General features: G+C 38.9%; 4 protein-coding genes across 7 annotated transcripts; 2 read left to right on the top strand and 2 right to left on the bottom strand.

Annotated features, from left to right (window-relative positions):
• The first annotated feature begins 676 nt into the window (after positions 1-676).
• rpl29 (ribosomal protein L29) lies at positions 677-3,704 on the top strand. Its single transcript, XM_051913370.1, has 4 exons — positions 677-729; positions 1,072-1,124; positions 1,253-1,317; positions 3,522-3,704. Exons 2-4 carry the CDS (start codon positions 1,088-1,090, stop codon positions 3,621-3,623), a joined length of 204 nt encoding a protein of 67 aa, XP_051769330.1. The 5' UTR covers positions 677-729; positions 1,072-1,087; the 3' UTR covers positions 3,624-3,704.
• A 3,809-nt stretch (positions 3,705-7,513) lies between these two features.
• mybl2b (v-myb avian myeloblastosis viral oncogene homolog-like 2b) lies at positions 7,514-17,105 on the bottom strand. Its single transcript, XM_051913334.1, has 15 exons — positions 16,861-17,105; positions 16,180-16,276; positions 15,672-15,743; positions 15,471-15,563; positions 13,520-13,740; positions 12,721-12,853; positions 12,523-12,579; positions 12,167-12,358; positions 11,766-12,038; positions 10,459-10,601; positions 10,273-10,372; positions 10,004-10,114; positions 9,097-9,213; positions 8,867-9,016; positions 7,514-8,244 (listed from the first exon to the last, which is right to left on the bottom strand). Exons 1-15 carry the CDS (start codon positions 16,878-16,880, stop codon positions 8,116-8,118), a joined length of 1,908 nt encoding a protein of 635 aa, XP_051769294.1. The 5' UTR covers positions 16,881-17,105; the 3' UTR covers positions 7,514-8,115.
• A 1,032-nt stretch (positions 17,106-18,137) lies between these two features.
• On the top strand, positions 18,138-19,055 carry si:ch73-303b9.1 (uncharacterized; the record flags this gene model as incomplete). Its single annotated transcript, XM_051913371.1, has 3 exons — positions 18,138-18,165; positions 18,284-18,884; positions 18,956-19,055. Coding segments are annotated over 2 exons (612 nt in total), but the record flags the coding sequence as incomplete, so codon positions are not given.
• A 767-nt stretch (positions 19,056-19,822) lies between these two features.
• On the bottom strand, positions 19,823-25,293 carry ift52 (intraflagellar transport 52 homolog (Chlamydomonas)). Of its 4 annotated transcripts, none has more exons than XM_051913354.1 (14): positions 25,141-25,293; positions 24,700-24,951; positions 24,046-24,133; positions 23,839-23,968; positions 23,537-23,612; positions 23,355-23,426; positions 22,437-22,563; positions 22,279-22,362; positions 21,968-22,036; positions 21,282-21,436; positions 21,006-21,093; positions 20,618-20,726; positions 20,382-20,527; positions 19,823-20,107 (listed from the first exon to the last, which is right to left on the bottom strand). In XM_051913354.1, the coding sequence occupies exons 2-14, from the start codon at positions 24,816-24,818 to the stop codon at positions 20,063-20,065; spliced, it is 1,308 nt and encodes a 435-aa protein (XP_051769314.1). In that variant the 5' UTR covers positions 24,819-24,951; positions 25,141-25,293; the 3' UTR covers positions 19,823-20,062. The 4 variants fall into 4 exon arrangements, with proteins under 4 accessions (XP_051769314.1, XP_051769315.1, XP_051769316.1 ...); XM_051913355.1 differs by having other exon boundaries at positions 24,700-24,922; positions 25,141-25,247; XM_051913356.1 differs by having other exon boundaries at positions 25,153-25,246.
• Between the last annotated feature and the right edge of the window lie 1,003 nt (positions 25,294-26,296).

Below are 26,296 nucleotides of genomic sequence, written 5' to 3' on the forward strand. Positions count from 1 at the left end.
TTCCGTGTGTTTATACTGACATCTGCCGGACACTTCGCTGTACTACATCACGTGTAGCGTTCAGTTAGGCCTACATACAATTTAGTAAATTTACCATGGTAATTATAGTTTCGAAATAAGTTATTATAGCTATTGTTACATTTTTATTTTATGTGTGTGTGCTAGTTTTATAATAATAATAATTATTATTATTATTGGACAATGGAGGCTCAACAAGTGACTTTCAATAACTGTATTAACTTGGTATTTTGATTTATGGTAGCATTTGTTTCAATCCGGAGGGTTTTTTTTTTAAAGCTATATGTATTCTATGAAATCACATTTGCGGCACATAAGAAAAAAAAGATTTTTTTAAATCATAATTATGACAAAACTATGAGATAACGTCGAGATTATGACAAAAATTCGAAATTATGACTTTCTATGTCATAATTATGACTTTATATTACATTTCGTAATGTCGACTTTTCAATGTCATATTTATGACGTTAAATCAGAATTTCGACTTTTTGTGTCATAGTTATGATTTTTTTCTTATGTGTCATAAATGGGATTCCATAGTATTCACACTTAACAGTGAAATAAAATTATATGTGGTACTACAATTGTGTTTGTTTACATGAGTAAACGATGGTTTGCCGTATTTCACATCCGGTGACGGGGACTCTTATCTCCCACAATGCCTTGCTGTCTCTCTCTCTTCCGGTTGTCGTGCGCTTCGTGTGGCAGGTATTGAGTTTGTGTCCGTATTAAAATGAAATCTGAATTAATCCTCAGAAAATGTAAGCTGTTATTGGAACATCAGTTCAGTATCGTGTCCAGAGACACTTAATAAGCAGCGCACGAGCAGTATTGAGCCCGAGCGGCGCTTATTATGAACTATAGAGTTATTTAGCTGTTAGCATGATGCTAATGTTCCGAGGATTGTGACTAGATTTATTTTCAGACGCACATTGAATCAGAAGCAGTTCAGAGTTGAGTGTGAAAATGTGTCTGAGAGCAGCTGATGTCCTGCAGATCTGGAGATTTCTCTGCTGTTCTTTAACTCTTCTTCATCTGTTGTGTTTTCAGCAGACACTGATCAGAAATGGCCAAGTCGAAGAACCACACCACACACAACCAGTGTAAGTGTCTGTCCCAGTGTGTGTGTGTGTGTGTGTGTGTGTGTGTTGCTGTGTTTTAATAACTGTGTGTGTGTGTATGTGTGTGTGTTGCTGTGTTTTAATAACTGTGTGTGTGTGTGTGTTTGCAGCTCGTAAGTGGCACAGAAACGGCATCAAGAAGCCTCGATCTCAGCGCTACGAGTCTCTCAAAGGGGTAAGACACATTTCCAGCTGTTTCTGTGATCTGCACATCTGTAGTGTCGTCATCACATGACTGTATCTGAGGCTTCAGTTTCTGCTGGAGATCCTGATGTTCTCCATCAGTGTTGGTCCTGATATTTAAAATGGGGAACAGTTTTCTGTGAGTAATGTTAGTCATGTGTTTGAGTATCATATTTCTCACACACACACACACACACACACACTCTTATACATCAGGCTTTTATAGCATATAGTTGTGGCAAATCAATAATTGAGAGATGGAAAATGTTCCCCAAAAGTCTGTCATATTTGACAATTACATTAATATGAAAAAATGTATAAAGAATTTAATATTTAACATAAAAAATGTGTGAATAATCAAGTAAACCCAAGTTGCTTCAGTACAGTAAGTGTTTATCTTACATTTACTGTATAAAAATCATTAAAGATTTGAGCAAAAAGGACTTTACTTGATTAAAGTATTTTCATTTGTTTCAAAGCAGCTTCACAGTGAGGACAGGAGAATTCATGGACATTGTTTTGTCTTTACAGCAGCTCTAAGAAACTTATTATCGAGCTAAAGTTGTTTTTTGATTGAATCACTTCCGTTGTAAAAATTAAGTTAGGGGCCGCTTCAGTGACACCTTTTTAACTGAAAACAGAAGGTGTTTAATGCGTTCTTGCCGTTCATCTGTGTGTTTAGTTTATAGGTTTGTGTGTTTGAGTGTGTGTGTGCGCAGACGCTTAGTCTTTTTTACAAAGTGACAACGCCAAATTACTTGTCTGGCCCGTATAATACAGAAAAAAATTAGTCATGTCCGTGGATCTATACGAACTGAAATCATTTGGATAATGTTTTATCTACAAAGGGAAGGAAGAAGGCCTTCTCAGGGGACAGGACAGAAGGAGAGGATAGAACAGTTTTTCAGCAAAGTTTTGGTCGTATTGATAACTTATAGGGCCTAGAAATTTGCGTAGTAAATATTATACAGCATTATACTATATATTCATAAATGGGCATTACTTATTGTTCAACAGATACTTACAAAATGTTTAGTTTAAGTTAGGAGAGAATAAATGTTAAATCTGGCTATAATGTTGTAACGCACATTGCCAAACAAGCATTCTGTTTTCACTTCCTTTATACCCCAAACGGGCAACATGACCTGAAATACAAACATTTACAATCATTCAACTTTTAACGAAATAATTTTTTTTTCTACTCCAGTTCTATCAACTTCAACAGCATATAAAGGGTGACTGTGATATAAACTCGTTTTCATGACAGATTTATTCATATTGAAGAGCAGATTAAGACATGATTCATTTCAGTTGTTCTGATCTTCTGATCATGTTTATTTGGAGGTGTAACTCATAATAAAGAGGAAGAGATGATGATTCACGCCACATTAAAGAGCCACAAACACATTAATTGCTTGAATTTAGTGATGAAACTGACAGAATTTGAAAGCTGAGACTGTCTCATGTCAAGTGACGGATCGCTGTAGTTGAACCAATCTTCTCTTCGCTGCTAGTGAACATCAGAAGAAATGTTGAAAGATTCAGAGCAACTGACTGAAGTGAATCATGTCTGTAATCCGTCGATCAGTGTTTGAACCACAGGAAAGACGTCAGTAAAACCGTAACGCCTCAGAAAAGACATTCAATGACCATGAAGTCGATAGTTAGAAAAATAACTCTAGAGAGGAGCGTTTTGATAAATGTATGCATTATATTTTTACTCGACCTGTTCTTCAGAATTTAATGTTGAAATAAATCAATCATGAAAATGTTTCCTCGTTCCCTGTATAGTTTGCACCTTTATTTGAAGTTTTTGAGGTTCATGTACTGTACCTGTTGTGTCCAAATGAACCGATAGTGAATCGAATCACAAGCTTGTCAGTCAAAACTGAATCAAATCAGCCCTAAAACTGGACCAGTGTTTATTTGAGAATGGAAGGTTCCTCAGATCCGCTTCAGCTCTGATCGTCCTGTGATGTTCTGGTGAAGAGCGTGATGATCTGAGAGCCCTGTTACAGCGACTGAAGTACACGTAGTGTTGAGTTTGTAAGGGTCACACACACAATAACAGGTCAGCTCATGGTTCATGGCTGTAATGAGAGGATTTCCTCTGGGATTCTGTGTGAAGCTCAACTCCAGCTTCAGTCTGTTAGTGTTGGGTTCCTGTGGTTTTAATGCCTGTGTTTCCTGTAACAGGTGGATCCCAAGTTTCTGAGGAACATGCGCTTTGCCAAGAAACATAACAAGAAGGGGGCGAGGACTATCGCTAGGAAAGCAGCGGCGGCGGCGACTAAATAGATGAAGACCGCTGAGTGACCGGTGTACAGATGTTCTCCAGTAGGACTTTATACCAAACACAATAAAGCCATGCTTTGGGAACGCTGTGTCTGTCTCTCGCTCTCTTAATAACTTCATAAAACTTATTAAAACTCAAACTTAACAAATACATTTTTTCTTTTTTTTTGTCAAACATTTATATCTCTTTGTTTTGCTCTTGATTAGTTTAACTGTTGAAGTAGACATTAGGATATTAAGCCTTTCAGTACAGGAAAGTAAAAATGATTTTAGCACCATAAAATCCCTCAAACAGCTGTCAATATCCAACAAAATGAAAATGGAAGAGGTGTGTGTTTGTTTCTCTTCAAATAAAAGCAGCTAAAGTGACCCACACCGACTCTTCTTCATATAAACACACTACACTGAATGAAACCCTGCTTGGAGCTGATCCACATTCTGGATCAGGGTGATCCGATCCAATTTTGCTCTGAAAAACCAGTATGAAAAATGGATTATCTGAAATTTCCAAATCCAGATCATTCTGATCCAGATTAAACTTTTTGAACAACTGCCAGGAAGAATTGGATTATTTGTTTTTCCTGTATGACCTAAATGTAAAGAACTTATTAACTGTTATGAAATATGTATATGGTTTTTTTTTTTTTTTTTTTTTTGAAAAAGGCATATTTTAATCTAAATTCTCATTATTTCTGTTGACAAATCCTGGGCTGGTCAGAAAATACAGAGAAGATCTGGGCACAGTTCAAAAAGTTTAATCTGGATCAGAATGATCTGGATTTGGAAATCCCGTGTTTTGCTCTCCAGGATCAGATAATGGTTAACTGGTTTTTCAAAGCAAAATTGGATTAGATCACCCTGATCCAGATACACACTTTCCAAATCTGGATTACTAGAGCTCTACGGAGCCCCTAAAGGGACATGGTGATAGAAAGAATATGAGATGTGGGGGAAAAAATTTCAATGGTTTTGCATTGAAAAGTTCTGCTTAGCGTTCACCTGAGAAACTTTACATTCGCTTGCAAAGAACTTCTGACTGGTTCATCTCTTATGATTGTGCCAATGTAGTTTACAAAGTGATGAAAAAAAATCTTCAAATTAAATATATTTTTGTTGGATATTTACAGCTGTTCAGGGATTATTTTATGGCTCCAAAATCTCTTTTACTTTACAGTAGGCTAAATATTCCTAATGCTGCTTCTAATTTATTACTTTAGTTAAACTAATCAAGAGCAAAATATAAAATATGTGTGTGTGTATTATGTTACAAAAGTTGTAGTTTTTTGACCAGTTTTAAAGTCTTATTACATTTTTGTTCCTGAAATCCACCCTTCTGATGGGATCAGTATAATCCAGATTTTTTTGGATCAAAGGTTTCTCAATCTTACTAAAAAGTTTTGAACACAAACTGATGATTTGATCCAGATCAAAACCAAGATTGGATTTTGTGATCTAATCTGAATTCAGAATCCTTTTTTCCTTTTGAACAACCCATTTTCAAGATTTGATCCAATCCAATAGCCGAAATCCGATCAGATTCCTTGCTAACTGGCTCTAGGATATCAAGCTTTTCAGTACAGGAAAGTATAAAAGATTTTGGCACCATAAAATATTCCCTCAAACAGCTGTCTACCAAACAAAGAGAATATATTTAGTTTTCACTTTTTTGTTTTATTTACTGTATATAAACCACATTGGCACAATAATCAGAGATGAACCGGTAGTAAGAAAAGTATATATTTGTTTTTTGTTGTGGGTCACATGAGGTGCTACAGAAACCCTGAAGGGAGGAAAAATGAATTTTAACACTTTTGCAAATGAGCTCAAAAGCTTTGAAATATAATTTTTCTTCCATCTCATATTTGTTCCTTTAGTGCCTCCAAATGGATCTGTTAGTTTAAAGGAAAATGAAAATGGAAGGGGTGTTTGTTTCTCTTCAAATAAAAGCACTTAAAGTGACTCACACCGACTCTTCTTCATATAGACACAGACTGCACTGTGAATGAAACCCAAATTATCAGATTACCAAATCTGCTAATCCAGATTGGTAATCTGAACAGGCATGTATCTGGCTCAGGGTGATCCAATCCTAATTTGCTTTGAAAACTGGTACAGAAGATGGTTTATCTGATCCTGGAGAGCAAAACATGGGATTTCTGAGGAGAATATTGTTATATACAGGTGCTGGTCATATAATTAGAATATCATCAAAAAGTTCATTTTTTTATTATAAATTATTTTTAAAAATGAAACTTTCATATATTCTAGATTCCCTACATGTAAAGTAAAACATTTCAAAAGTTTTTTTTTTTAAATTTTGATGATTAGAGCGTACAGCTCATGAAAGTCCAAAATCCAGTATTTCAAAATATTAGAATATTTCCTAAGATCAATCAAAAAATGGATTTGCAAAACAGAAAAGTTCAAGTTCTTTAAAGTATGTTCATTTGTGCACTCAATACTTGATCGGCAGGACATATTACAGCAAATGACTTGCTCCTAGCACAAATTACTGCATCAGTGAAGTGTGGCATGGAAGTGATCAGCCTGTGGCACTGCTGAGGCACTATTGAGCCTTCAGATCATCTGTATATTGTTGGATCGACTGTTTCTCATCTTTCTCTTGAAAATATCCCATAGATTCAGGTCAGGCATATTGGCTGGCCAATAAAGCACAGTAATATCATGGTCAGCAAACCACTTGGAAGTGGTTTTTGCACTGTGGGCAGGTGCTAAAGTCCTGCTGGAAAAGGAAATCAGCATCTCCATAAAGCTTGTCAGCAGATGGAAGCATAAAGTGCTCCAAAATCTCCTGGAAGATGGCTGCATTGACTTTGCACTTGATAAAACACAATGGACCAACACCAGGAGACGTCACGGCCCCCCCAAATCATTATTGACTTCAGAAACTTCACACTAGACTTCAAGCAGCTTGGATTCTGTGCCTCTCCAGTCTTCCTTCAGACTCTGGGACCATGATTTCAACATGAAATGCAAAATTTACTTTTATCTGAAAAGAGGATTTTCGACCACTGTTCACTGTCCAGTTCTTTTTCTCCTTAGCCCAGGTAAGATGCTTCTGACATTGTCTCTGGTTCAGAAGTGGCTTGGTAGTCCTTTTCCTGAAGATGTCTGAGTGTGGTGACTCTTGATGCGCTGACTCCGGCTTCATTCTACTCATTGTGAAGCTCTCCCAAGTGTTTGAATCGGCTTTACTTGACAGTATTCTCAAGCTTGCGGTCATCCCTGTTGCTTGTGCACCTTTGCCTACCCAATTTCTTCCTTCCAGTCAACTTTGCATTTAATATGCTTTGATATTTCACTCTGTAAACAGCCACCCCATCCAGTAATGACCTTCTGTGACTTTCTTTGTGGAGGGTGTCAATGATTGTCTCCTGGACCATTGCCAAGTCAGCAGTCTTCCCCATTAGTGTGGTTTCAAAGAACAAAAGATACCCGGAATTTATACTGTAGGGATGGTCATTTAATGAAACTCAAATGTAAATATTCTAATATTTTGAGATACTGGATTTTGGACTTTCATGAGCTGTACGCTCTAATCAACAAATTTAAAAAAAAAAACTTTTGAAATGTTTTACTTTACATGTAGGGAATCTAGAATATATGAAAGTTTCATTTTTTTAAATAATTTACAATAAAAAAATGAACTTTTTCACGATATTCTAATTATATGACCAGCACCTGTATATCTGATGTATTCTATGTAACTTTAGTCAGTGTTTAAATGTGGTATATAAACTTTACATACTCATCACAATTTCCCTCCAAACTCAAGTTTCAAAATGGCTAACAGAACTTCACTATATTTCTAGTTCATCAGCTATTTCAATTTTAGTTATTCTGAATGTGTGAATTCCACAAAATATACAGTGTTAGCACCAAAACAGTCAACAACTGTTTTATTTTTTTTCATAGCATACAATAATCTACTTTTTTTTTTAAAGAAAAAACATGTTTCTATGCACACTGAATTAAGGCCTCATCACATGACTTCTGAGCTCCTAAAAGTTATTTTACAAAACTTCAACAAGTATATAATACTTTCCGAACAGCAGGAAAAACTGTCAACCTATTTTTTTTTAATACACAAACTGTACATACAGGTGGTGCGTCACATGACCTCTCGTAGACATCTACTTGTCCTTACAGAAATGCAGAAAATGTCAACAGAATATAAAAAGATACTGAGATCCCTGAATATATATATTTCCCCTGTTCGCCATTTAAAATGTTCACACGTGTTCGCTGCCACATCGATAATGGGTCGACAATACATAAATAAAACAAAAGAGCAACACACTTATTATACAGGGTTAAATGAAGTAAAATGGTGTTCTGAATGCACTAATAAGCCACAGGAAACAGGACGAGAGCATTATCAGAAAGTCTCTATTCTGGAGCAATAATTGGGTTCATATTCATCAAATTTTCCACATTATGTTTTGTAAAGAATATCGAAGAAGCTGCGCTGGGATCAGGAGAGGATGAGGGCTCGGTTCGGGGCGTGACACTTTAAAGAGCGAAGGTACCGTCGGGCTTTCTCCGTCATGATCAGCTGGTCTTTTGTCCGTCCACAGACGACAGTCTCCCAGGCTGGAGACATCTATGAGACGAAGAAAAACAATTAGCAGTGGCCTAATTTATCATCATCGTTACAGTATATATTACACTTCAGTGGAAATTTAACAATAAAATGGTTTAATGCCCATTTTTATATTAACACAATTAAAGTGCCCTCTTATGCTATTTTAAAGGTTAATGTTGTTTTGGCATCTCCTACAACAGGTTCACATTCATCCAAGATCAAAAACACTTTAATTTTCTCATAATATCCACTGCAGCATCAGCTCTTTTCTCTCAGTGTCTGAAACGCTTCCATCAAGGATTCGCTCTCTCTAAACCCCGCCTTTCTGAGAGCTGCTCTGCTCTGATTGGTCAGAAACCAAACGCTCATTATCATATCTGAATCTCAGCTCTTGATTCACAGTGATACGAACAGTAACGATGGCGTGGGTTTTACCGTATCAATCTCATCAAAGTGGATTTGCTTTGGCAGCAGAAAACAGCGTCTTCTCGACATGAACAACACGAACCAAACTCTTCCAGTCTCAGATACAACTACATACTCGTAGTTTTGTGACTGTCTTTTATTACTACATACAATTTGCAAGAATTATAATAACTAATGTTCTGTAAATGGTGCGGTCTGATGTGACATCACTCACAGGAAGTGGAGGAGTCATCTTCAGCGTCTGCGGCGCAGGTTTGGAGGGAGGCCCGCTCTCATTCGGCCCCAGAATAAATCCCTGATCCAGCAGGTTCTCCTCCTTCACCGCACAGGACGTCACGAGAGGGAGCGACCGCACGGTTTGAGCCTGCAAAATCAAAACACAACACTCGCTCTATAATCTGTTCAGTAACACCGGGCAAACGCGACATCCGTCAGGTTCTGTACCTTCTGATGCGTTCGGACCATGTGTTTGATCTGCTGCTTTCGAGCAGAAGCCGTCTCGCTGCAGTCGATGACATCGAGAGCCAGAGATTTACGCACTTTCTTCATGGGAGGACGATACTGTTAAAGGAGACAAACAACTCAATACAGCAGCAAACCGTTTTTAGGTCGTTTCACGTCTACAGTCGACAGATTTCTAAGAGCTCGAAATGATCAACATGATCTGATAAACCTGTCGCACACATCTCTCATCTGATCGATAGTTTACACTCTTTTGCAAGTAAAAAGACAAGTAGTATAATTATAAGAACGTCCACCTTCAGCTCGTAGTTCATCTGTCTTTCAACTGTGAAAAGTATTTTTATAGAAACAAGAGTAACTTTTATATTGTTAGTAACATTTTAAGCCCTTCTTTCGTTTTTGGACCACGACCAAAAAAAATGTCCCGCTCACACTCGTCCATATATCGTGAACTGCAACAAGCTTTTAAAGAGGCAAAAGCATCACAGAATGATCTGACGGGACCCGAGTCATATATTCCAAGTGTTCTGTGGGTTTACAATAGAGTTCTCAGAGTTCTCTAACCCTAACTCAGAAACTCCATGTACTTCCTGAGGTGAATATATCCGTCGTGTTCGTCACAAGAAGTTATGGAGTTGACGTCTGTCGACGGCTGATTTATTCATTATACGGACGAGCGCGAGCGGGACATTTTTAGAAACTCTCCTTTTGTGGTCCAAAAAAGAATGAAGGGTGTACAGCATTAGAACAACAGCAGGGTGAGTGAACGATGGGTTAATATTCAATTTAGGGTGAACTGCCCCTTTAAGAGATGTATTAATGGCACAATGTGTCTTTATACAGTAATAACCTGGAAACTGCTCGTACATGAGTCTCTTTACTCTCTTACCACTTGTTTGCGTTTCTTCTCAGTAGGAGTTTCATCTTCTACGATCAACTCAATTCCGGCTTCGCTGCGCAACACTTCTTTAAGGTCCTCCTCCAAATTTGGTGTCGGAGGCTTAAGAAAACCAAACCAAAGACTCAAAAAAAACTTTTTCTTCATCTCAAAGCATCAAAACTAGAATATCAAACAGGAGGTCAAACTTCAGTCAACTGTGTGTTAGTTTTAACCTTCAATTAAGACCTCAGTTATTAGAAGATGTGGGACTGTCTCACCAGTGGCCGCAGAGGGCCGTATTTCTCCATGGCGTTCTTAAACGGAGTGGGCGTACGGGGCGTCGTGTCCAGATCAGACTTGTGATTCGGTGTGATAAATCTATGGGAGGGGAAAACAGGTTTAACAGTGACATGTGAACTCAAATGATCTGAATCCAGCGGTGTGTGAGGGAACGCGAGCCGTACAGAGAGTTTTCCTTCTGCGTGAGCGGGGTTTTGTCCCGGTGCAGCGGGGTCGTGACCACCGCCTTCTGGCTGCACACCGGCGTGGAGGTCAGAGACGGATTCTCCAGGTCCAGCGTGTCCTGCTTGGTCCACATGTTGAGGAACTGTGAAAACATTAAGAAAATATTACAATTAAAGGCTATTTTACAGTAAATAAATATGAAATGAAAGCAGTGTCACTGAAGCTTTGAATAAACAGAAGTCTTTCTGAATCAAAATAGATAAGGTTAGTTTCTGCAGGCTTTTTTTTTTTTTTAAATCAAATTTAAGATCTGCACAAATACAATTAATACCACATGAGCAGAGCAAGATCTACGGTAACATTCAAACCATAACATGACAATTTAAGCAACTTTACATTTCAAATACAGGTTTTGACAAAGTTTTATGAAATGTTAAACCTCACATTTCAGCCTTTAAATCATTTTTTAAAGAAAAGGGATGAGTCAAAAATCATAAACGATTACATTTATATTCATTTTAGATCACACATTCGCATCTACTCCACTCTGATCAAAGTGCGCATGCTGAAAAAACATGAACAAAGCATGTTGATGTCCAAAAACACTGAAATGGAGACATTTAGGCACGACACTGAAAATATGACTGAGGCTGGATACTGAAGAAATATATATATATACACACACACACACACACACACACACATTATAGTTCTTATATTGGCGGATATTTGCCATTTTTTAATCAGCATTGCTGTTTTTGAGTTTGGCTGATGTGGCGGAAGCAGGACTTTTATTTTGACACTGATCGCCAAAGCTCCTATATATGTTTTTGTAGGCCAAAACCCCGGAAACGGGTACAATTTTAGCACTTCTGGTCCCATCATCCTGAAGTCAATATGTTTTTTGAATGGGTTTTTGTTGAACACCTGAAATAAGGTCAGCGGTGAACACAAACTAACAAGGTGACCGTGGTGTAGTTGATTTATAGCCTACGTTTACATTTTTACTTCTGCTGATTGTATTTAAGCTTCAAAACTCATAAAAGGGGTTATTTGTGAAGATGATCATGATAAACAAAATGTGTAAAAATCTGTTGTGTTCGATCCAAAAGCCAATGGAAAAATTCTATTGGGTTTTTATGGAGGGAACTTCCGGCTCGGCCTACAGAAACACGTCATCACTGCAGCAATCTATTCTCCGCCTTCTTTATTTTACAGTCTCCATTTAACAGTTCTGTCTAATCATTTTATTTTCATTTTTAATTTTTTTATTTGTGAAGAACGCGTGTAAATGCGCGGGCAGCACCTGTGAGGGAGAGAAGGGCAGGATCTTGACCGGCGTGCTCTTCGGGGTCATGGAGTCGTTGGGGTCGGGCGAGAGGGCGATGCGGCGGCGGCTGCGGCGGCTCAGGATGGACGGGGGCGTGGCTCCGCCGGGGGAGATGGGGATGAGCTCTCCTTTACTGCCCTTGCTGAGCTCCTGCAGGGCGCTTCCCTCCAGACGGAACTGCAGCAGCTCTGAGCTCTGGCTCTCCTCCGGCAGCTCGAAGTCTGACATCGTACACCAGCCCTCCAGATCCTCCAGGAAGAAACCAGGATTACACTCACTTACACTCACTCCTCCTGCTGCTGCCAAAACAGCGACGATATTCGCTTCACAATGTTTTGGCTTATACTATAATATGTAGTTTTCAGGGTCTAACTCACCCCGTCCATCAGCTCCATCACCTCCTTCAGGGTCGGGGCCGCTGACGGAGACAGGAATCCGGAGCTGTCCATCACCCAGGTGGACACATTAGAGTCTCCGCCTTCACTTTTGGGTGTTGTTGGAGCTTTCGGTGTCTTGGGAGAAGCAGTTTTGTGTGGAGCAGTGGTGACCTTCTCATGTGCTTCAGGATCCTGTGAATAAACAAGCCTGTAAGTCATGAATATACATCTGCTTGTTTGTTAAATCAGGGTTTGAACAGGGTTAAAAACAGAACGGCTTCTGAATAGGATTTGAGAAACAGGCCTAAAACTGACTGTGTGTATATCTTTTTAAGACTTTGTTTTCATGTTTATACCCGTTTTAAGACTTCTCCTGGCAGTCCCTCACTGGCTCCATCATAGCAGAACTCCACCTGCGCGCGCGCACACACACACACACACACACACACACACACACACACACACACACACATACACACACACACACACACAGTGTTAAACTCAAACCTCATCAGCGGTTTATGATGTGCAGTCAGAAACACGGCTGACCGCACCTGCTGTTGACCGGTCTCTTCGCTCTCGGTCTGCTGGAGCTCGTGAAGCGTCGTGTCCACACCGGTGTAATAACCCGTCTCCACCTTACGCTTGATGGTGGAGTTCCAGTGGTTTTTCACTGCATTGTCTGTTCTGAGAAACAAACGTACAAAAATATACTCAATTTCACATAAACCAGAACTTTTAATCAGAGGCTCACCCCTTCATCCATTACATTCAGCAAGTAAACGGCCTTTTAGTATAACTGCAAAAACGTCCACCTTTAGGCTGGTGATTTTTATAAAGGAAAAATAAGAATAACTTTTATGTTCTTAGTAATATTTCAAGATGAACACTTACTGGACTGAAGCAACCTGGGCTTACTTGATTATCCAAATCATGAGTTAATATGATCATCATCTTTTGAGGAAGATTATTTTGTTCATCTCTCAATCATTATTGTACTGCACTGCATCATATGTAAAACTACAGCTTTGTTCATAAAACTAAGCATTTAAACATCATCCTACTAAGACATTATTGGCAGATATTGATATTTATAAGCATCAGAATTTTATCTTGCTTTTTGTCCATATAAATACCATCATCTGCACTAAATTGCATATATTTTTGCTCAGTTTGAGCCTCTGAATAAAACTGAGGTGTTTCTATATTCTCACTATATGAGCCATAAAAGCCTGATGGATCACATGATACTCAAAAAACACAGAGGTTTTACAGAGTTAAAAGCCAGGCAGTCTACGAGTCATTCAGACTGTCTAGTCGATTATGAAAATAGATGTTTTTCAAATCTGAGACCTTCCAGGCAGCAGTTTGGCGATCTCCGCCCAGCGGTTTCCCAGCACGCAGTGAGCCTTGTAGATGATGAGATCTTCCTCCGGAGTCCACGAGCACTTCTTGACGTCTGGGTTGAGGTGGTTGTGCCAGCGTTCCCGGCACTGCTTTCCCAGACGGCCCTTCAGGTGCTTGGCCACCATCGCCCACTGCTTGCTGCCGTACTTCTTCACGAGCTCAATCACCTGACAGAGCACAACACAGTCAAGCAGGGCTTAAACACATGTCCACCAACACATTTCTACGGCTACTCTGATTGGTCAGGATTACTGGTGAAGAAACTGCCATGTGGATTTCCATTGTTAATATTTAAATAACAGACAGATAATGACACCCTAATAGTTGACGAAAAGAGGCTTGGTCGACTAAATTTTAATTAGTTTAGTCGCAGAAAAAAAAAACTCCACAGGAAGTGAAGTCACACAGAAAATCCAGGAACACTTCAAGAGGATAAAGAATGACTACAAAAAGGTGATGTGTGACCTCAAACATGACTTATTTAAACACAGCGGTAGCCTAACGTTAGCCATTTTACACAGCCGCTCGCACTAATGTGAACCTAGATGATGTGCGATAATATTATGCGTGTATCCAAGTGTTTGTGTGGAGTGTGGAAGATAAATGTGGAACTTCGTTTCAATGTCTCTGCCATCGGAGTGCATCTTCACAAAGCCAAGGCGGCTTCATAGTGAGCGAGAGCGGAGCTCACTTCTCAATGACTCGTGTTTCTTTCTCATAATGTGTGAAGACTGAGATGGAAGGAAAACCAGCGACGGTGAGTCAGGAACAGCCTAACTGTCGCAGTGTTTCAGTTCACCGCTATATATTTTATTCAGGCTAATCGTTTTTATATAATGTATGGGTTTTCGTGTGTTTTTACCTCAGAAAAACTGAATTTCATTCAATGTCAAGGCTGATAATGTTTGCACTGATATTTCTCTTTTAACTCTTTCAGTTTGCTGTATATTTATTTATTCATTTTTTTTTATAACTATACTCATGTCCTACATTTAAAAAAAAAAAAATATTCCTTTAATTTCAGATGTTATTTATATTATATGTCATTTATTTTGTTTTTGTTTGATCTCAGAAGGTCATGTGGTGTTCTTCATGTGTGCGCTTGATGCGGTGATGAAAACCCTGCGACAGCTTTGATGTTCCCGGTCAAAATGACCGGCCTTTTAAATATATTATTATCACCAAATATTGGATTCAATCTTTTTGTCAACTTGTTTACAATTTCTTTTTGGATCTGATTGATCTGAGGTCATGCTCTTAAGGTTCTGAGGGGAAAAAAAGTGGATAATTTGACTAATATTCAACAAAATATGGATATTTTTTTACTGTTTATCACACTAGTTTGCTTTAATGTTTAACCAGGATGTTTGTACAAAAACGCTTTTATTTTGTACAAAATGGTACAAAGTCACACTTGTGGTGTTCCTGCTCAAAAATGACCACTGAGGCCTAGAATCAGTCAGTTTCAAAAAGAAACACAAAACCTGTCCTATCTGAAAAAAACAAGTTGACAAAGAGATCGAATCCAGTAATTGGTGATAATACAGCATAACGAGAGATTTATAAGCTATTTTTTGTCATTTTTGACCAGGGAACACCACAAGTGTAACAAGGTGGGGGGAAAAAAATCCCCCAAAAAAGTACAAAAATTATCAAAAAAAATGTTGTGAAGTAGTTTTTCCCTGTGTGAACAAAGTTTTAGTCCAATGCGATAACATTAACTAACATTTTCAGTAAAAATGAACCGAACACAATATAAGGGTTAAATGTTCACTGTTATGATTTAGTATTTCTCCTCCGGCTAATCGACTAATTGCTTAAATTAACAACTTAAAAAAAATAAATAAATCTTTAGTCGGAGCAGCCCTATTACAGCATAACTGTATATAAAACACACCTTCTCATCCTCCTCTTTGGTCCAGGGTCCTTTGACCAGATCCGGATCCAGAACTTTGAACCAGCGATGCTGACACTGATGCTCCGATCGGTTCTTTATGATAAAACAACGGACACTTTTAATGGAGACATTAATGTGGAGATGTACGAATGTTTGACAGAACAACAACGAGTCTCTCATCATTGAGGTAAACACACTTACAGGTAAAAAGCCAGCGATGTATTTCCAATCATTTGGTCCGACGTTCAGCACCAGTTTCCGCAGCTTATCATCCTGGAAAACCAAAGCCAATATAAGCTTCATTTTCAACAAAGTTTTTTGGGATTGAAGCTGGATATACCATGCGACAGTAAAAAGGTGTATTTATTCTCTCATCAGATCAAACAACCAAAAAATTCACGCATTAAGAAGTACAAGAATCACAGGAATCGAGCGAGTCTTCTCATTCACAAATAAACTTTGATAAACACACACAGAGAGAGAGAGGTTTATAGTCTTTGGAAGGACATGAAGGCGATTTTGGGGTGAACTAACCCTGTAAATTCTGTAAAACATGATGTTACAGGTGTCTAACAACAGCCTCTTGATTGTTATGAATAATCTCATGTTTTGTTATATATATATATAATATAATGTTACTGCTGTCTAAGATGTCAGCAATAGAAGACCTCCAAACCAAGTGATGTCTTTGATCACATGAGCACTGTACCTCCTCCTGCGTCCACTTCACTTTCACTTTCCCACAATCCTTCTGGTCAGCGACATCAGAGTCTGTGTCCTGACACATGGCCTCCTCCTCATCCTCACTGTTCTCACACACACACACACACACACACACACACACGTTAAGGGCTGGAAAACATCTCTGTCTACAGATCAGCAAACACTGGCAGCTGTGTGTTGATCTTCACGGACAGTGTGTTTACATCATATAATGTTCATCAACAGCAGGTTTGAACATCTCAGCGCCATTTTTAACGACAGCAGTGATAATAAATAATAGTCATAATTTCATCATTCTCAGTGTCAAGAAGCTCTAGAATAATGAAAAAGTAAAGCATCACCTTTGGATACCCTCAATCTACTGGCTAATATTCTCAATAAATGTCATCAACATCTCTCAGTTTTTATATAAACGTACACATTACAGTGTTTTGGGTTATTAATAACATTATAAACACAGTCTGACTGTAATCTCGTCAGTTTAGCCGCGCGAATGCGTGTTTCAGCTCTTTGTGCTCTTATATTAGGCGGGTTCACGACATCATTCATGTCAACAATCTCTACAATCACAATCATTGTGTTTAACGGATCTCTCGTGCTCATTTTCTTGCGCTAAAGTAAAACTCTATTACACAAAATACGAGAATAATAAACTTTGTGTACTTACCCGCGCGCCCACCACGACATTTCCCTAATGTTTTATCTAAACACACCAATAAAACACACCTTTACGAGGACACAGTGAACGCAACACACAAACGCAAAAACATCTGTGATGTTAATGAGATGGTCGATCAAATATAGTAAACGCTTTCATTAAAAAGCGCCAGCTAAACATCCACTCCTGCGCGCCCAAGTTTCTATCTCGCGCTTCTTTTTCTCAGCCATTCCGCGAGTGACGTCAGCGGACACACGCTGCGCGCGCACCTCCCTCAGCACAGGACGCAGTGCGTGCGCGTTCAGAAACACATGGACGCGCTTCTCTTGCATTTTTTGATGTAAATCACGGCAAAGTGATAAAAATAGTTTTAATGTACTTTAACATGAACAAAATGTGTCAGAAACATCTACTGTATGTATTTGTTTCGAATATAATGTACTTATTAATTTACAGATCTCTGATAATTTGTTAAAATCGAAACATACTGTCCAAAATATATGTTAGGAAAGAGTAATTCCAACTATGGTTAGGTTCCTGATAGAATAGTAGGGAACAACTTTACAAAGTGTTTAATTAAAATAAATAAATAAATAACATTCATGACTAAATTAGTTTTTGGTCGTTCGTGAAAGAATTGATTTTTTTTTTTTTTTTTTTTCACGTTGCAAATGACGAGACTCGACGGGTAAACTAATTTATCTTCGATTATAACTTATCTTTCATGTTTCTTTTATTTATATTTCATTATAACAATCAAAGATTGCGTATTTGGACATGTTTGAAGAATTTAGCTATTGAAAATATTATTTTTGTTTTATAAAATTTAATTTCAATCATTTTATTTATTAAAATTACTCGAATAAAGATTTGTTCATTCTGCTGACGGAGATCAAGTCGGTAAAAAGAGCCGATCACCAGGGTTGCCAGGTTTTCATAACCCGCCCAAAAACTCAAAATTAGCCCAAAACTAGACCAATCGCGCTTCAAGGGGGGGTCCGGGGGGTAAAATCCATGTTTTTGGCGGGGTTCCCTGGTAAAATTTACATTTAAGGGACTAATATCATTATTTTCAGATAATAATGATATTTAGTCCCTTATAAAATAAAAATATTTGGGGTCGCAACCCACAGCAACAGTGTAAAAGTAGCCCAGTTTCGCGGGAAAACCTTAGACTTGGCAACACAGCGATCACTAAGCGAGCCAGTAGATGGAGAACTGCTCATTAATGGGCCAATCAAGCACAGCTATAAATGCAAGCTGAGTCTAATTAACTCCACACTTTCCTAATGGATTCAGGACGGGATAGACCTGGTGAAGCCCTAATACATATATAAAAAATACACTCATTTTGATTTTTTAAATGAAGTCTAACATTACTTTTTCAACAGTAAGATGTAACAAACTTAATTAAACACTGTTTGTTTTGTAGAGCTGACCATGAGCTGCGAGGGCCCGTCCATGTCTGACTTTGACAGAGGTTTCTGTACAGACCAGAGTCTGTCCCTATCAGCGGTTTCAGTCGACGGGTTCCTGAGGCCGAGTAAAGGTGTTGTGCTGGAGTATTCAGAGCCCAACCCGTGTCTGAACTACTCCACCAGTCTCTTATCACCTTTAGTTGCCCTCAACAAGAACGTTCTCTCTCCAGGCAACACCTTGAGCTCAGCGCTGAGCAGCCCGGTGGAAGGAAAGTCCTCCACGCCCTATGAGAGAGTCAGACTTCAGAAGCCTGTCCTGGCCAGTTCGCTGGACCTGTCCTGCGTCGACCTGACCACCACCCACCCCTCATGGGAAGTGTCCCTTGTGAAGGCCATAGTCGAGAGCCCCAAGTCATGTTTGGAGTCCACATGGAGTCCCATCAACCCGCCGGCGCCTCCTGAGATCTCGCTGCTGATGTCCGGAGCTTCAGAGGAGCTCCAGCGCTCGTGGAGGGAGATTGTCTGGCAAGGATCGGCTCAAGCTCTGGCAGTCCCAGATCTCCGAGAGGAACAGAGCTCATTCAACTTGGCCATGTGATGGACACCCTGTTTTAGGTATAATACTAATCATTGAGAGACATTTGAAGTAATGAAAGCTTGTTCTAACCTTCTGCTTTGTTTCACAGATGATGTGATGAACGGCACCTGTGATTATGTAAATGTATTTGTACTGCAAGTGTATTTATAGACTGGTTTTCATCAAAATAAAGTGTTGAATCTGCTGAAGATGATCAGTGTTGGGGCAAGTGAGAGATTCACACTGCGAAAGAAAAGGGAAAAATTCTTGCCTCAAGATATGCTTGAAGCAAAATTAGATGTTAATATCATATCTTAATATCACTTGATTGATTCACACAGCAGATATCAGATAACTATACTTCTTGAGCGGTTCCTAACTCTGGTTCTGGAGTGTCCCAGCCCTGCGCATTTTAGGGACTGTTTACACAAAACTATAAAAACAAACACTTTTAATATATTTTAGCTGTTCATTTACATAACGAGTTTTGGGGGCGTGAAAATGCAAACTTAATATGGGTTTCAAAGTGCAAGTTATTAAACTATACTGTTATCATTTCTGTGTAAACTACAGAAACATGAATTTGTGAAACGGTGAGGTCATGTGTGTTAGGTGTTCAGTCTACAGGTGTGTAGTGTTTCATTATGAAGTGATGTCGCCATCTACTGGCCTGGCAGCAGATTACAGCCCTTACAGTTGTTTTTGCGGATCCGTGTGAACAGGGATCTTTTTGACAACGTTGTGGTCTGTACGTGAAAAACACAAATAAAAAATGTTCCGTTCGTGACGACTCCAAGAGCTGAAATGAGTGTCACATGACAGAGGCTCGAGGAGCACTGAAATAGAGAGTCAATCTTTTGCAGAAAGGCGCTCACATGCTTGTCAGACATTTTTCAGTGTCATTAGTGTGTCAGAATCAATCTTGAATATTAGATTTGGATGGCAATGTGTGTGTGAATACAAACATGTTCCAACATGAGAAAACAAAACTCATTTATTGAAAAAACTCAAATGTTACAAGAAAGCTTGTGAATTCTTTAAACCATCGACTTAAGAGAGGTCTGATGAAGCACACCTGACTGTTCTTGAAGCAATGTGGATATGATCCGGTTGCAGTTTGAGTGTTTATACTGTATATACACACACACACACACACACACACACACATCTCCAAAACAAGTCTTTGTTCTGATACTCCTCAGCTCCATGGTCTGCATCAGTACATGTTGAACCGTGCTTCTGTGGTGTCGATATCATGCTCCTTGAGGAAAGAGAAAAAGAAGCCATCTTACTGTCACCATGAAATCAAAAGTGACACTCACGTGAGATCCACCAACAGCGAACCACAACCATCCAATCAATTCCCCACAGACAAAATCAAGCCAAAAAAGTGGGAAAGTACTGCTGGACACTTTGCATATCCTTTCCTTTTTGTGTTTCACAGAAAGAAGAAAACAGGTTTGAAATGTGCACAAATGACGATACAAGTGTAATCTAGGCCAAATAAAATTGAAATGTTTCCGTGTTCAACTTACTACATTGAGCTTCTTGAACTCCACCACCTGGAAGAAGACGTGTTCCAGTATGTGCTTGGCATCTCGTTTTTCCTTGTCCAGCTTCCCTGTCACTCCTAAGATGTCTCCACATTTACGCACATAAAACTCAAGGTCATCGTCGGTACCTTAGAGAAGACGACGCATCCGTTACGAATCGCCTTGAACAATGACAGGACTACAAATCTGTGCGTTCTGAACCAACGGTAGAAACTCACACTTGTTTGAGAGCTGAGCCAGCCTCACTTTCTCAGAGGAAAAGGTTTCATCAAGGTCAAAGAGGTCCAGCATGGGTGGAGGAAGGTCCCTAAACGCCGGCTGAAAGACCTGAACACATGACACAGTCAAACACAGACCGTCTACAAACACACACAATCATTAAGGCAATGTATTGAAAATCAAAGCAGATTATAATAACGCTGCACTGATTTGATCATTCCGTTGGCTTGTGAAAAGTAAGCTATGATGTAATTGGCTCCACCCATGTGGCCTCGGTTACATCAGCAGAAACAAAGGTTGAGTCAGAGATGGAGAAGGTGAAAACAGTTTGATAAAAGGGTTCATTTTCTCTGTTGTGCGTGTGTGTGTGTGTGTGTGTGGACTCACGGCCGGCTGCAGAGGAGGCAGAGGTGTTTCAAACTGAGGCGTGATCAGCTGCAGAGCTTCATGTTTTACATTCAGCTGCTTGTAAGCACTGAAAATGCAGACATTAATTAGTTATTAATATTTCAACGCATGTCTGATTGGCCAAGAACACAAACGCCACTGCTGGTTCTTTATTCTACCAACTCGTGTTTTTTAAGCACACAAGAACAGCTCGATGACTGACTGTGAGTGTTTGTGTTTGAACACAACATGAAACGTGAACTGAAGGCGTCTTACTCCAGGACTGAGGGAAGAGTGTTTGTGTGCAGCTTCAGCAGAGACGTGTCAAAAAGAGATGTGAAATCTCGCGGATTCTCGTCTCCCTCCTGCAGACACACCCTCAGACGCTCGGACAGACTCCCAGTGTCCGGCAGCATGGTGTAGTCTGTGATCTGGGAAAAATCAAAGGAACAACGTCACTCCTCAGTCCTGAAACATGAGCTGTGATGATGTTAGAATCACATTAAACTGATCAGAAGTGACAGTAAAGACATCTATAATGTTACTCATGATTCTTTCTATTAAAAGAATCCTGAAAAATAAAATGTATGACGGTTTTCACAAAAATATGACTGTTTTCAACATTGATAATAATCATAAATGTTTCTTGAGCATCAAATCATCATATCAGAATGATTTCTGAAGGATCATGTGACACTGAAGACTGGAGTAATGATGCTGAAAATTCAGCTTTGATCACAGGAATAAATTACACTTTACTATATATTCACATAGAAAACATTGGAATAACACAGTTTTACATTGGAATAATATTTACAATTTTACTGTATTTTTGATCAAATAAATGCAGCTTGGTGAGCAGAAGAGACTCTTTTTAAGGAATCCTATGACCCCAGACTCTGAACAGTAGTGTATGGAGAATGAAGATATGAAGGCTGAACTGGGTTAAACATGTGACTCACCTCCGGGTCCTCTGCGTCGATCTGGTTGAGAGGAACACTGTCGGTTGTGAGCCACTGGAACACAACATCCTGCAACACACACATTATATGATAATCTGGTCAAAAGATGTGTAGTGCGTTCCAGCCTTGAACCACATGATTTGAGGTTCATCACTGACACTAACGGTGTAAGACAAGCGAGTGGAGAAAGTTTAGGGTCAGGGGTTTGTTCAAAGTGTCACTGCTAATTTACAGTGTATCACACTTTGAACAAACCCTACATTTTCACCATCAGTAACAGTGACATTTGCAATAGCAACTGAATATCCTACCATGATTTTACTGTTCTCCTCCTTGTCCAGGTACTGGTCACTGAACATGTGACACGAGCCCAGAACTGCCAACTTGCCAGCGTTCTTGACACAAACAGAGACGTTAAAGCACAGAATAAAGACAGTTGAACACAGATAATCACACTGACTGGACACACCTTCAGCTGATGGAAGGCCAGAACAGGCCTGTTGAGAGGAAAACACACAGATCCAGTGGACAGGACGGCCACCGCCGGCTTCATCACATTCAGTGTGGCCCCGTAAGGGTATACGAACGTAAGTGCCCTGTTTAATCATCAAATAAAGTCATTACATGTTCTGATGTGGGACTTTAAAGTGCCCCTGTTATGCTTTTTCAGATATTCTCTTTCATGAAGTGTGTAACAGAGCCGTCTGTGAATATAAAAGGTCTGCAAAGTTTAGTTTTTGTCTCAATTCTGAACTGAAACAAGTCGTCAGTAATTCAGTCTCACTTCCTGCTCATAGGATTGTAGCTAATTTGTATAATGCCCGCCTCTGGTCTTCATTGGCTGAACAGCATCTCTTTGCCCCGCCCTCAATCACTGTAGTTGTATCAGAGACTGGAAGAGTTTGGTTCGTGTTGTTCGTCAAGAAGACGCTGTTTTCTGCTGCCAAAGCAAATCCACTTTGATGAGATTGATACGGTAAAACCCACGCCATCGTTACTGTTCGTATCACTGTGAATCAAGAGCTGAGATTCAGATATGATAATGAGCGTTTGGTTTCTGACCAATCAGAGCAGAGCAGCTCTCAGAAAGGCGGGGTTTAGAGAGAGCGAATCCTTGATGGAAGCGTTTCAGACACTGAGAGAAAAGAGCTGATGCTGCAGTGGATATTATGAGAAAATTAAAGTGTTTTTGATCTTGGATGAATGTGAACCTGTTGTAGGAGACGCCAAAACAACATTAGAAACCTTTAAAATAGCATAATGGGGCACTTTAACTGTAAAACCACTGTATCTCTGTACGGTTACTCCTCAAACATCGATCATCTACTGACCTGTACGACTGTTGATATTCACAATAACATAAATAGAACATTCAGCTCAAGCTTACTGTGAATTATTCCCCGAATTTTCTTCATCAATCACCCCTGTGACCACTTTACCAGCGGCACGACTGATCTCCCTGAAAGAAAGAGATTCAAATCATTTAAATCCTGTAAAGATTGCTTTGTTTCAATATAATCTCCACACAAATTCACAGAGAAACATTTTAATGCACATGGAGACACAAACCTGTTCAGAACACCGTTGGACACGAGAGCTTCTTTGGGATGGAAATATTTGTAATAGACGTTCCTTATTACTGCATCTGCAAATCCAATACAAAAAAAAAAAAAAAAAGATCCATTTCAGAATAGTTTAAACTTGAGCACACCTCTTCCCAGATTAACACATTTAAAATTTCTAAATTCAAGTTTTTGATTTTTGTGAGGCACAAAATAAAGAAACAGTAATTTTTTGAATGAATGTGAAAATGTTGTTTTCAATAACGAGACTATGATGTACAGATGACATTAAGACCAAGTCACACTCACCATTGTTTATCATAATGCCAAACTCTTCCAGGAGGAAGTTGATGTTAGTGTCGTATTTCATTTCTCCTCCTTCTCCGAGCATCACAAGAATCCCTCCACCACCGTCCAGATGCTGCTTCAGAACCTCCAGCTGAAGCACAGCAGACACACAGACGATTGAAGCCGAGCTTCTGACAGCATCAGAACATTTGTGCCGCAGATTCTCACCTCAGCAGCGGTGAACTTCTCTCGAGGGCCTGCAGTGATCCATAACTTCACTCCCTGGAGCTTCTCCAAGCTCAGCTCCTCTTTGATGCTGAGGAACATGTACAGTTTAGCATGGAAGCTTGTTTCTGATGTGAAAGTTAAAAAAATAATCTCATAACTTTTGCTTTTTTCTCGTAATTCTGAGTTATACCTCACAATTCTGACTTTTTTCTCAGAATTCTCAGGGTTTATTTTATTTTAAGAACTTTTTCTTAAAATAGCGACTTTAAATCTCACAATTCTAACCTTTTCTCGCAATTCTGAGTTTATTTCTTGCAATTTTAACTTCCCGCAATTTTCTAAGAAAAAGTCAGAATTGTGAGATGTCACAAATTACCTTTTTATTTTATTTTTTATTCTGTAGCAGAAACAAGCTTCCATATTTCAGTAACACAGTGAAGTCATGTAGATTGGTCTCATTTGAATATGAAAAGTAAGACTGACCACTCCTGGGCAAACTACTGGTCAAACTAGTTCTTAATGAAACTGCCATAATTCATAATCATTCATTTCTAGTATTTTATTCGCTGCATGTCTGCAAATCCAACAAACTGTGTGTATAATTCGTGTTTTGTGATGTAGATGCAGTGAATATCAGCAGTAAACATGTTTCACCTTTGAATCTTCCACTGTGCTCTTAACTTCTTCTGCAGGGATTTGTATCCAGAGCTGCTGGTGAAGAGCTCTCGTTTGGATGCGTTGAAAATAACGATATTTCGTTGCTCTTTGTTCATGCTGACATATGATCACGATACTATATGTACAGATGGACAGATCACTGTTTTCCTCCTCACAGGCTGATGTATTTAATGTTTCAATACATTATCTCGGGACGATCCTGACGTTAAACGACAACAACAGCAAGAACTGCAAAATATACATAAACTGTAAATATTGTACATCACGTCACCGTTATGAGCGGCTAAGCTAGCAGGCTAAAGCTAATAACTCTCGCTACACAACTGATCAAATCTGTTAAAATACGGGACAGTTATAACGCTACATCACGTACTAAATGTAAATGCTTCTAAACAACGAAAAAGGCATAAAAGTTACCACAGAATTCACCGTAATGTAGTAGCCGTGAGCGATGCATTGTGGGTATTTTTGGACAACACAAGCGTAACCAGGGGCGCTTCCTTCATAGCAACTGTGCTCTACTAAGTGTGCGTACTTGTGTAGATACACGGCAAAATAAAACGGGATACTTTTTTATTCATTTTTAAAAGTGACAGTTATGGGTGTCCATCTACACCACTTAAGAAAAGATCAGGCTTTGTTAAATCGAAATTATGCCATAAAACGTCGGAATAATGACATTTTTTTTTTTTTTTTACATACTAAGTCATTTATGAGATGAGAAGTCGAAATAATGACACACTAAGACAAAACTATGACATACTAGCTTATATTTGGATTAAATGTCGAAATTACCTTTCTGAAGTTGGCGCCACATACAGTATATATATTAAAAATGTAAACAAATACAAAGTCCACGAATGAAGAATTATTAATCAGAACAAAGTGACCTGAGAGGATGAGATGAGACAAAATTAATAAACTGCTCAGATCAAAGTTACAATTTCAATATCAAGAAATAATCTTTCTTTTAGTGACATTAACTTAGAGATTCACGAATACACATTACTACCCATCAGATATGGACATGAAATATTGATTTGAAATTTTATTTTACTTCCAGATTATGAAAATTGTCAAATTTCAAAAAACAAAAGCACCTTAGATGAAACTAAAGACAGACAGTGAAGGCTTAATATTGAGGACAGACAGTAACATGAACCTGAAATCATAAACTCTGATCCAAAGATGAGCAGAAATAATAAACATAAACAGATCAAACTCCAGAGCAACACATGATCATGCAGATGCTTTAGTTGGATTGTTTTTATGTGAGAAGAGACCAAAATGTGTTTATTTACCTAAAATAAACTCTTATAAGGGTGTTTACCATTAGTTTTCATATATTAACTTTTGTTAATGGATTAGGAACTAATAATGAGCAAATTAACACGAACCAGCATTAAAAGAAACAGTAAGACCTTGTGTGTTCAGCAATAGTCACATGGACTGGTGACAGATTACATTCTCATTTCTCTAGTCTCAGGTTTGAAAATATTTTCCTGTAATAGTCTGAACTGTTCAACAGCTGTAGGAATTTTAGCATAAGAAGGCAGTGATTCTTTGATTTAAC

This window comes from Ctenopharyngodon idella, chromosome 11 (assembly GCF_019924925.1).
Source record: "Ctenopharyngodon idella isolate HZGC_01 chromosome 11, HZGC01, whole genome shotgun sequence".
Lineage (NCBI taxonomy): Eukaryota > Metazoa > Chordata > Actinopteri > Cypriniformes > Xenocyprididae > Ctenopharyngodon > Ctenopharyngodon idella.

Coding starts and splice junctions, on each gene's coding strand:
- ift52 (XM_051913354.1), bottom strand. CDS start 24,818: ATGAACAAAGAGCAACGAAATATCGTTATTTTCAACGCATCCAAACGA. Junction 24,134..24,699: donor GCACAGTGGAAGATTCAAAG/GTGAAACATGTT, acceptor CATGTTCCTCAG/CATCAAAGAGGAGCTGAGCT. Junction 22,363..22,436: donor TGGCCTTCCATCAGCTGAAG/GTGTGTCCAGTC, acceptor GTTTGTGTCAAG/AACGCTGGCAAGTTGGCAGT.
- mybl2b (XM_051913334.1), bottom strand. CDS start 16,880: ATGTCGTGGTGGGCGCGCGG. Junction 15,744..16,179: donor TGAAGTGGACGCAGGAGGAG/GTACAGTGCTCA, acceptor TTGGTTTTCCAG/GATGATAAGCTGCGGAAACT. Junction 12,359..12,522: donor CAGGAGAAGTCTTAAAACGG/GTATAAACATGA, acceptor GTTTATTCACAG/GATCCTGAAGCACATGAGAA.
- rpl29 (XM_051913370.1), top strand. CDS start 1,088: ATGGCCAAGTCGAAGAACCACACCACACACAACCAGT. Junction 1,125..1,252: donor CCACACCACACACAACCAGT/GTAAGTGTCTGT, acceptor GTGTGTTTGCAG/CTCGTAAGTGGCACAGAAAC. Junction 1,318..3,521: donor GCTACGAGTCTCTCAAAGGG/GTAAGACACATT, acceptor TTCCTGTAACAG/GTGGATCCCAAGTTTCTGAG.